Genomic DNA, 11,552 nt, shown 5'->3' with positions numbered 1-11,552 from the left:
GGAATATTACGTATTAGTCCATAATGTTATGTTTGAGCTAAATCTAGAGCGCTAGACGGCCCTAGACTTGCTTATAACATGGGCAGCCCACCCAGCCCATACGAATCTAGTACTTTTAAAATGGACTTAGGCCTGTTTTCGCAGTTTGACGGATCGGACCGAGCTAAGAGATCAAGCCCGTCCTTTAAAAGTATTGGGCTCTGATTTTCGTCGACCAAACTCGGATCAGATCCGAATCTTTTAAATTAATAAATATATTATATAATACACAATGTTACTATCTTAACTATCCTTAACAATTTCACTTATCTTTAATAATTATTATTTCAATTATTCCTTAATAATATAAATGTTAAATTAATCCTCCCTGCCTTCCTGATTCCTACGCCAGAGGCCAGGGCCCAGGCATGCGGAGTTCCGGACTGGATTAGGTTTTCTCTTTGTTAAAACAAAACCGGGGAACTCATGTAATCGATCCCTTGAGGTCGCTCTCTCTCTCTCTCTCTCTGGGAGCGCTGAAATGGCCGCCAAGACCTTCACAGGCGTCCCTTGCCCGAGATTTTGCCCGGGAGATCGCCTCCTTTCCAAATCCCAAATCGATGGTGGCCGGAGGAACCACAGGAGAAACATTTGCCCCCGGATCTCTGCTGCTTCTTCCTCGTCGGAGCCATCCATTCGAATAGCGGCGGAAAAGCTTCGTTTTGACTCCAAGGTACCTTCAGTGTTTTCAGGGTTCAATGCTTTGCCTACCAAAACTAAAAAAAGAGGGTTTTTGCTTCTTTTTCGGTGTGTAGATGTTTCTATCTCTTGGTTTCACTCTCGTGCCGTTGCCTATTTATTTTGTTTTTAACGTTGTGGGCTTATGTTATCAAGTTGAAAAGTTGGATCCTTTTGGTTTCTTTTTGCTTGGATTTGTAAATAATAGTATTTTGTTCGTTTCTGTATCGGAAAAAATGGAGCAGTTCATGGATTTCGACGGGAAATTCTGGAATTATTTGCTAGTTTTTCTTCTCAAGAGTAAAGAGTACCTATTGGCATTCAAGAAAAAAAAGATTTTTGCATTACAAGTTATAGAGGAAGAAAGTAAGGGTCATATATAGATCAGGACGATAGAGAAATCCAATTTTGCGAATGTGTATGCAACGATGGATAAGCCAAAAGGAGGACTTCATCAATTTTTGGACTTCTAAACTTCAGGAGGATTTTGGCTTTTTAATCAACGCTGTGACTGGAAAATTCTTTCAGGTTGAGACTTTATTGGACCGTGTGAAATGGGATGACAAAGGGTTGGCGGTGGCCATTGCCCAGAATGTGGACACTGGAGCAATTTTGATGCAAGGTTTTGCCAATAGGGAAGCCCTTGCAACAACCATTTCATCCCGGAAGGCCACTTTCTATAGCCGATCGCGATCATCTTTGTGGACCAAGGGGGAGACGTCCATGAATTTCATCAATGTGCATGATATTTTTCTTGACTGCGATCGTGATTCCGTAAGATTCTCCCTGGATGAATTTGAGAGCCGTTCTTTTGCTTTGTTTGGATTTTAACTGAACCGAGTTTGGACTTCGATTATCTCAGATAATATATCTAGGGAAGCCTGAAGGGCCGACTTGCCATACAGGGGCTGAAACATGCTACTATTCATCAGTTCATGATCTTTTGGAAGGTCCAAAGGTTTGCAATCTTGACCTGCATTTTGCTTGGTTTCTTTTCTACTTTTCATGACTATTGTCGATTAGTAGTTTGAGACTAGTGTGTTAGCTTGCTCTATGATGGCTATGATGATGGCAGCAGTTGGTTTGTCTGATGCTTTTGTGACAGCCTGATCAAGATCGGCTGGCTTCCACAACTTTATACTCACTTGAGGCCACCATTTCACAACGTAAGGATGACATAGAAGCAGAGGAAAATGGGAAGCCATCATGGACGAAGAAGCTATTGCTTGACAAAGAGTTACTTTGCTCCAAAATTCGGTATGGATTTCTCCGCCTGAACACTACTACCGCATCTTGTTCTAAATTTAATGTATCCATTGAAATGCCATAAACTAGGCTCTGCATCTGGGTTGACAAATAGTTATGTGATAGACCCTGAGTTTGGGATTGTTAGTTTGGCTGGTTGGCTGTAAACGGCAGACCTATTGCATCTACAACCAGAGGGACCTCGTTTCCATATTGCTAACAGGTTGCTTTGAAGAGTGAAAGCATCTCAAATTAACCATAATTTAGCTAGTTTAAATATGCAATCAGTTTGTTCATTGACAGGAAAAATTACTGTAGCTTTTTTTTTTTCTTAAAAGAAAACCTATTGATAAAATGGTGAATCATTTCCAATCAATGTGCATTTGATTTCTAGGTATAAAATTGACAATAGTGACCATATTGACTGGTAGTGTCTTTGTTAAACTTAGCAGCAAATAGCAATAACTTGTGTGTCTAGGAAAACAGTTATTATACATCAAAGTATTTTGCATAGTACATGAACCACATGGGTGTGGAAGCAGAGAATCAGTGATTTTCAGATTTCAGGAAGCAAGAGGGTTCAAGATGTAGCTGCATAAATATTAAGTGTTGTGGGATCTTACCACCTTAGCCAATGTCCTCGGAACTCATGTTCAGGAGCTCTCGAGTTGACAAGTATATCGATGTGAGCCTTGACTATCGAGATCATCAGCAGGCCGATCTTAATGAAGGCCGACCTCGTCAGAAGGTCGAGATCTCATTAGAAGGCCGATCTCATAAGAAAGTCAACCTCGTCAGCAGATTAGCAACTGAGCTCATCATAAGTCTAACCTCATCGTCACCTGGACACGTGGCGATAAATTATTATCTGAGTTAAATATTCTCAGGTCACATCGGCCTATGATTGACCTACCTCTCCAATATTATCGGCTAAACGATTTAGTCCGGAACTGCTATTCAGATATTTATTAGTTATTCCACATCGGTCTGTTATCGACGTGCCATCAGAAGTACGGATGGTTATCTGACAACTGTCTTCCAGCTTGCTACAGCCACAATACAGCTCATCGCCACATAGGTAGTCGCCCCATGATCTCATACACGACTAGCCATATAGCTAACAAATACAGATAAGTATGACCTCACTTCCAGCTAATACGTACAGCTATACTCTAGCTCATTTACAACTGGCTATAACCGTCTAACAAACTTCTCTAATGACCTAACAAACTCTGTAACGGCTTCATCAGCCCTTCTATAAATAGAGGATCAGGGATCCTCCGATGGTAGGTTCTAATTCTAATTCCAAAACTAGAGTGAGGCTATGTCAGTGGGAACTTTACCAGTTCTTGAACAACGACTTTAGTTCCTATTCAGTCCAATTTTTCTAGTTTCATGCAAATTCTCTTCTTGTGTTCTACTACTCTTTTCCACCTATTGTTCTCGGGCTCAAGATTGACTTAAGCATCAGAGTCAAGAATCGGAGGATCCCCATCCGATTCTTGACTTGATTTGTATATTTTCTCGAAGGCGTTTTAGATCAAATTGCTATCGACCTCCAGCTCGATTTCGTCTGATCTGCTCTAGTCTCATATTTTGAGTCTCCCAGCAACAGATTGATGCTAGAGGAAGGGCATTTGTCCAAAAATTTTATGAAAAGATGATGAATCGGAGAGCACAAAATAACTCTATGCCTTCACCATCTTTTCCTGGAGGCATATCAGAAGCGATTTCACCTCCACTTCAATGTACCATAGAGTAGCAACTAGATGCAGTTTTTCAAAAAACTGTCTTAACACAATCAGCAACCAATCCATCATAATCTGTATACTGCTGGGATCATCAGCATAATGTCAAACCTTGGTAGAGATTGGGGGCAGATGAAAATTCTTCCCTGAAAAAGCAGCGCACTGACAATGAGCCTTCAGTAAAGTTTTTTTCAATATTTTAATTCTTATCCACAGGAGATCAAATCTCTACAATTAAGTTGAAGCATCTTTTATCCAAATGAGGTTATGAAATATGATCAAACAAGGATAAGAAAGTCTGTCCAAATGAGATATCTGTTTGCAGAAACTCAAGTTTCGATTTGAGATTTTAAGACAATATACCCTTAAAAGAGAAAGAGATGAAACATCTCAAGATGAAACTTATCTAATATATGGGAGACCCAATCTTTTTATGACAACATCGAACAGAGGTATTTATTAAACCTCTATTACATTTAATTTATTAATATCGGTTTGTTCTCAATTAATCGATCTGGTTCTTAAAGTCATATCATTTTTAATGTTTTGAAGTTTACTTATTATATTAAGTCACATCGGCTTCATGATTGATCCAATTGAGGTCAGATAATGTTCATGTTACAAAGGGACGGCATCTTTAGTCCCACATCAGTTGTGAGGTAAGAGGAAGTATGGCTAATATAGATTGAAATTTTCTCTCTCCCCGTAAAGGATAAAATTGTGAAGCTCCAAATGACCAACGCTTACGAAGCTTAAGGCCCACTAAAGCTCAAAGATGGTCATGAGCCAAAACAGATAATACCTCATGTACATGGGAGCAAAGTTAACCCAATTAACCAAGCCATCTAACCCCTTGATCGCAATAAATTCATTATAAATATAATTATCTAAGTCTTTTATTGGACAGTTAAACCCAGATCGGGTTATGTGAGATCAGACAGACCTATATATATATATGTGTGTGCGCCCGCATATATATATATATATATATATATAAATCCTCAACAAAATTTGAGGTCACCTCGATAAGATCCGAGTTGGAAGAAACTAATCTTGACAGGATTCGAGGTCATCCAAAAGATCATCTACGAGGTTCGAAGCCATCCCTGGCAGGATTCGAAGTAGAAAAAACCAACCTCATTAAGAGGTCGAGCTCATCAAAAACCGACTTCATCAGGAGGTCGAGATCATGAGGTTGAGCTCATAAGAAAGTCGAGCTCGTCGAAAAGCTGTCCTCATCAGGTGGTTGAAATCATTGAAAAACCGACCTCATTAGGAGATCGAGATCATTAGAAGGCCGAGCTTATCAAGAGACTGAGCTCATCAAAAAGGCTGACCTCGTCAGGAGGTCGACCTCATCAAAAAGCCGACCTCAGCAGAAGGGCTCATAAGAAGGTCGAGCTCGTTAAAAGACTGACTTCATCAGAAATTTGACCTCATCAGGAGGTCGAGCTCATAAAAAAAGTTGATTTTTGGATCGAGCTTAAGCTCTGAAGGGTCAAGATGGAGATAAGATCTTCTGAAAGATGAAAAATCAATCTCTAGATCGAGATTAAGCCTCGAAGGGCCAAGATGGAGATAAGATCTCTCGAAAGATGAAAAATCGATCTCTGGATCGAGCTTAAGTCTCGAAGGATCAAGATGGAGATAAGATCTCTCGATCGATGAAAAATCGATCTCCGGATTGAGCTTAAGCCCCGAAGGGTCAAGATGGAGATAAGATCTCCTGATCGATGAAAAATTGATCTCTGGATCGAGCTTAAGCCCCAAAGGACCAAAATGAAAAAGCTGATCTCCAGATCGAGCTTAAGCTCCAAAGGGCCAAGAAGAAAAGCCAATCTTCGGATCGAGCTTAAGCTCTGAAAGAGCCAAGAAGAATACTAGTCTCCGAATCGAGGAAAATCTCCTGAGGATCAAAATATCGATCTCCGGATCGAGACAAGTCACTGATGACCAAAATATCGATCTTCAGATCGAGTTTATCTTGAAGTTTATGGAAAATCTGATCTATTCAAAGCTACATCAGATAAAGAATATCGATTTTTGGATCAAGATTATTTTGAAGTTCTGATATAAATCCGATCTACTCAAGGCTACATCGGATAAAATTACATTCATACCTTAACCTTAAATCAGTTATTAACTGATAAGGTTAAATTGTTAATTCTTTGGTTCGATTGAACTATGATCTTACAAGTTATGCATGAAGTTCTTTTACTTTGAAAAAGTTATGGAAATTTGTCTAAGAGACAGAAATACACAGCTCAAATCAAAAGATGTCGAGAAATGCCCTTAAAAGGAAAGAAGATGAAAAATCTCAAGTTGGAACTTTTGATGCATGGGAGACTCGATCTACCCATGATGACATCGGACAGGATCCGAGTAGTTCACTTGAAGACCCAAATGGCACGAATTCACCACCTCGGATAAGCTGAGAATTTTTTTCTTGGACCACTTTCGTCCAAAGTGACCTCTTTAGACTTAGAAGTGAAGGGCAAATGTTGTAGGATCTTACCACCTCAGTCAATGTCTTCGAGACTCATGCTCAGGAGCTCTCGAGTTGACAAATATACCGATGTGAGTCTTGACTGTCGAGATCATTAGAAGGTTGATCTCAATGAAGGCCGACCTCGTCAGAAGGCTGAGACTTCATCAGAAGACCGATCTCATAAGAAAGACGACCTCATCAGCAGACTAGTAGCTGAGCTCATCATAAGTCCGACCTCATCGTCATCTAGACACATGATGACAGATTATTATCCGAGTTAAATGTTCTTAGATCACATCGACCTATGACCGACCTGCCTCTCCAGTATTATCGGCTAAATGGCTTAGTCCAGAACTGCTATTTAGATATTTACCAGTTATTTCACATCGATTTGTTACCGATGTGCCATCAGAAGTATGGATGATTATCTAACAGCTATCTTCCAGCTTGCTACAGTCACAATACAGCTCATCGCCACATGGGTAGTCGTCTCACGATCTCATACACAGCTAGCCACAAAGCTGGCAGATACAACTAAGTATGATCTTACTTTCAGCTAATACGTACAGCTATACTCTAGCTCATTTACAGTTGGCTATAACCATCTAACAAACTCCTGTAACGACCTCATCAACCCCTCTATAAATAGAGGGCCAGGGATCCTCCGATGGTAGGTTCTAAATCCTAATTCCAAAACTAGAGTGAGACTATGTCTGTGGGAACTTTGCCAGTTTTTGAACAAGAACTCTAGTTCCTACTCAGTTTAATTTTTCTAGTTCCATGCAAACCCTCTTCTTGTGCTCTACTATTTTTTTTCCCCTACTGTTCTCGGACTCAAGACTGATTTAAGCATCGGAGGGTCAAGAACCGGAGGATTTCTATCCGGTTTTTGACTTGCTTTGCAGGTTTTCTCGAAGGCATTTCAGATCGAACTGCTATCGACCTCCAGCTCGGCTTCGTCCGATCTGTCCCAGTCTCAGATTTTGAGTCTCGCAGCAACATTAAGCATTTAGCTACATAATGGTTATTGGAGTTTAAAACACAGTATGAAAAAAGAGACAATCTGATGATAAACAATAGCATTTTTATGGGACTAGATTGTGTTGTGGATAGAGGGCAGGGCAGTGCTTGGGAAGGGGTGGTCCTTTGTGGTGGGGGTGGGGTGTGCATTGGGTTGGCTTTGGTGGCTGTAAATCTTGAGGCTGTGAGACTTATGCACGCACATACATACATACATACATGCACACACATATACATAGATATGTGCATACATATATATGCACAGACACTCTTCTTTAGCAACTGAAGCCCGGTCAATTTTTTCTCTCAATGTAGTTAGGGAGAAGAAAAGGTAATCAACCAGGCAGAAGTGGGAACACTTAACAACATCTATATAATCCCATGGCTAGAAATCTAAGCCAAGGTGGCATTGACCATGCTGAGTACTAGTTCACATCAACCTTTATTTACACAGTTATTTGGCCTTTTTAGCACATTGGTTGTGTTAGCTTTACAAATGCGAATCTGCATTTACATGTCAGCTTTTGACAAACATGAAAGTTAGACACTCATTATGCTAGGTGGCTTATCTGTTAATATTAATCTCCTCTGATTGTGCATTTGACCATGTGGAGCAAACAGACCAAACTAGAGTTTCATTATAAAAAAAAAGACCATTTAGAAGCTATGAAGAAATTTTTATTTAAATTCTATATAATATCTTGCTCATACAAGTCATAATTTGCCTGAATTGTTTTTCCTAGTGGTAAGGAAGATATATGGCCCTACAGAATCAGATACAAAAAGGAAAAAAAAACGTTTCTCAACAAAAATAATTGCTATTATATTCTTTGTATCATGCAAAGGGATAGTCCAAGCAAGCATCACTTTTAATATCTTTCTTTTGCTGGTGCCATGTCTATCACTAGAAAATTCTAGACTTTTAAGAGAAACTTGCTGGATGAATCACAAGTATTTTTGCTTGCCTACCTGTTGTTAAAATATTGTGACATTACCAGTATCTCTCTGTTTGCTTCCTTGTGCATCTGTCATTATAGCTATACATTCCCATTTGATAACTAATGATTATGATTGTCTCATGAGAGGACAAGCTATTGGAGATAGGGAGATTCTGATACTATTATTGGTAAATTGCAAGAGTATCAGCATAAAAAAGGAGGTTAAGTTAATGTAGAAGAGGATGTGTAAAGATGTGAAAAGTAATCCAAGTCATACTTCATAGATGCATAAGCTAGGATAAGAATGCGCGTGATACTAGAGGGACGCCTAAACATAGCTGCAGATTTCAAAAGGGGCATTCTCCTTTAGAGCAAATTTGATGAAAGCAACATGGGTACTGAAGTAATCTTATTCAAGGGAAGATGAAGAGGACCTCATGATTCAAAAAGCTATTAGAAGCAAAAAGCATTTTGATTTGGAAAGGTTCAAGAACCCCATGTGTAAGAAAATAGGGAATGCTTGTTAAGCAATGACTTGCGGTGATTAATCATGAATACCAGAGGTTTGTTTCTAGGGAGAAAGAAGGGTATTTATTAGTGAACTGTTTTGAGAGAACTAAACTCCATACGTGCGGATCACATTAGGTGGACTGAAAGAGGGATCGGGGTTGGTTGGTAAAGTGGGAAACTTTTGGAAAGTTGATGACTTGAATCAAGACTCGACTAGGAGAAGATTACGAGTAGTTCAGCATTCAAGGCTGGTGCAAGTGTGCACCAATTAATTTAATAATAATTTTGCATGCTCTATCGACATGCAAGTATGCCACCACCTCAAAGTAGTTGAGGGCAAATTTTGAGTGAAAATAGGATTTGAGACTTAAAAATTGCATTATAGTTATGGTCTATGTTACTGGACTTTTGCTTCTGTATCAAAGAATCCATGTTAAATAGGTCCTCACAAGCCAGATATGCATCAGAATTTAGAGTTTTTGATGCTTCCCAATATTTCATTCACAGCTTTTAGATATCGGTGTGGGTTGGCCTTTCTAATGATATGTTTGAACCCACCATAATGACTTTGGGATTTGTCTTTTGTTGTTTTCAGAACTTTATAAGGATTGAGGTGTAAGAATTACTTTGTAAAATCTCATTTTTCTTGCATCATTATCTATCTTGACTTTGAATGAGCAGCAAGCTAGATGTACAACAGAAGTGTTTGTTATTTAATTTTAGAGGTTAGCTGAGATACATGAAGGTCTTAGAGCGGTCAGGTGTTAAACCCAGATGAGATGCCAACAGAGGCATAGGATTTTGGAATGGCTGGTTTGTTCAACTAGCTTTGCATTGTTTCCGTGTTAGTTGATGAGAGACATTAATGGATCTTTAGAGAATTGCACCAATTACCATTGAATCAACATTATGAGCCATATTGCGAATTTATAGTAGAACTCGGCAATCATTTCTGAGAGAGGATAGACTTTATGTCAGGAACATCAACATCATGGCCATTTTTTATTCAGTTGATCAAAATATATAGATTGAAGAATATACACAAACTTGGAGATATCATCTGATGAATCCTAACTTGTGTAAAGAGCCCTGGTTTCTGTCCTAGATGGAATGGGAAATAAGTTACAGTAGCTGCTTTAGTTGAAAGTGCGCCTGCTACAGGACTGAAAAGCAAAGGGTGCCTGCGCCGGTTAGATGGAATCAGCTTGGTTGATTATGATTGTGGTGCACTAAACCTGGGTTGGTTTTAAATTGATTTGTAAATGGTTGATCTTGTTCCTTAGCTGCTTGAGTTATTGAACTTAATATTTGCATTAATCTAGCATTATAACATTTCCAAAATTAGTAGGTAACTTCTCATGTTCTTCAAACATTTATGCAGCAAACAAAAGCTCTTTTGTATATCTCAATTTGCATACAATGGGATAACTTGCTTTAACTGTATTCATTTATGATTAGTTTTTGCTTTAGCCGCTTGAGTTAATAAACATAATTTGTGAATTAAACATAGCATTATTATATATCCAGGAGTTGTCTAACTGCTCATATTCTTCCATACCTTTAAACATTCACATAACAAGCAAAAAATTCATTGTTCTTTTGTACATATCAATCCGCATGCTTACTGAGAGCTAGTTACATTTAATTCCCCCTTTTGACCTTTTTTCAAGGGAAGAAGCAGGAGAACTTATCCAGACTCTTTTGGAGAATGAGGACCGATCTCGTACGGCCTCAGAGATGGCAGATTTGCTTTACCATGCAATGGTGTTGCTCAAACTGAAGGATGTGAAAATGGAAGAGGTTCTTGGAGTCCTAAGGAAGAGATTTTCACAGTCTGGAATTGAGGAGAAGAACAGCCGGAGGAGACCCGACAAATGATGCTGAACAATTGGATTGCCTCGTCCAATGAACATGTTGTACCTGTGGGAATCTATATGCTTTTGAAATGATTCTTTTGGCTGTTTTACTTTTAGCTTGATGTCATCGTTTTCTCAGTTGTGTTGGTGTTACATAAACTCTTCAGGTGACCATCCGCTCCAAGGGATGGCCCTATGTCAGAATATTAGGGTTTCTACTCGAGTTGTTCTGGTATGTGACAATGTTAATTCTGATGTACCGAGGTTTTTTGGTTTAACTTAAGGATGAGACTATGACTCAAACCCTTGTACCATCTTTCGGGAGAGGCTTAGTTCTTTGTGCTAGGCACAGTCCAAACTTGAATGAGTCATACATGATACATCTGGCTTCATCTTCTCTGGAACCACATGAGATCAAATAAAACAGTCTTTCTGGATCAGCTTTTAAGTTGGAGATTCACATTTGTCATATGATCTATCACATAGCAAATGCATGACCACCTTCAGCTGCTTCACTACTCCGGTTTTGAGAGCAATATATGAACTAATTGGAGTCTATTGTCATCAAAGTAGGCATGCAGAGAATACCTCATGAGGAAATAGGCTGCAGCATTTTCAGCAAGGGCAGAGGTCTAGGACCATCAATGAGGCTTGAACCCATTTACGTTATAGCAACAGTAACATTGGAATGGCTAATAATTATTTTTAAAACGAAAAGTTCCTCAAAGTTTGAATAGCATGATGAATTATTTTAAAAAGATATACATTATGTACGTTGTTAGCCAGAAAAATATATATCAAGTATGTCAAAAAGATCAAGAAGAAATGAGTGGTTTTGATGGGCGTGATAAGCAGACACTATGAGCTCTTAAATTGACAAATAGCATTGAGGCTATAAGTGAAAAAATGAAGTTAAATTTGAATACTTCTACCAAAAATTAGAAAGATAAGAAGGATTATTTGTTGACAAAAGTATGGTCACATTTCTCTTCTTTATCTTTTTAATAACGAGGTTCATCACGGTTCTCTC

The 11,552-nt window shown here is 38.9% G+C and overlaps 1 protein-coding gene across 2 annotated transcripts; it reads left to right on the top strand.

Annotated features, from left to right (window-relative positions):
* The first annotated feature begins 397 nt into the window (after positions 1 to 397).
* Positions 398 to 10,825, top strand: LOC105050963 (histidine biosynthesis bifunctional protein hisIE, chloroplastic). Of its 2 annotated transcripts, none has more exons than XM_010931191.4 (5): positions 398 to 712; positions 1,246 to 1,491; positions 1,580 to 1,675; positions 1,823 to 1,974; positions 10,342 to 10,638. In XM_010931191.4, exons 1-5 carry the CDS (start codon positions 521 to 523, stop codon positions 10,376 to 10,378), a joined length of 723 nt encoding a protein of 240 aa, XP_010929493.1. In that variant the 5' UTR covers positions 398 to 520; the 3' UTR covers positions 10,379 to 10,638. The 2 variants fall into 2 exon arrangements, with proteins under 2 accessions (XP_010929493.1, XP_010929492.1); XM_010931190.4 differs by having other exon boundaries at positions 401 to 712; positions 10,337 to 10,825.
* The last annotated feature ends 727 nt before the right edge of the window (positions 10,826 to 11,552 follow it).

The sequence above is a fragment of the Elaeis guineensis genome, chromosome 9 (assembly GCF_000442705.2).
Source record: "Elaeis guineensis isolate ETL-2024a chromosome 9, EG11, whole genome shotgun sequence".
Lineage (NCBI taxonomy): Eukaryota > Viridiplantae > Streptophyta > Magnoliopsida > Arecales > Arecaceae > Elaeis > Elaeis guineensis.
This window is presented reverse-complemented; position numbering and strand designations above follow the sequence as displayed.

Bases quoted from the DNA above. Each gene is read 5' to 3' on its own strand.
- LOC105050963 (XM_010931190.4), top strand. From the start codon at position 521: ATGGCCGCCAAGACCTTCACAGGCGTCCCTTGCCCGAGATTTTGCCCG. The intron at 713-1,245 runs GTACCTTCAGTG...AAATTCTTTCAG, and splicing joins AGCTTCGTTTTGACTCCAAG to GTTGAGACTTTATTGGACCG. The intron at 1,492-1,579 runs GTAAGATTCTCC...CGATTATCTCAG, and splicing joins TTGACTGCGATCGTGATTCC to ATAATATATCTAGGGAAGCC.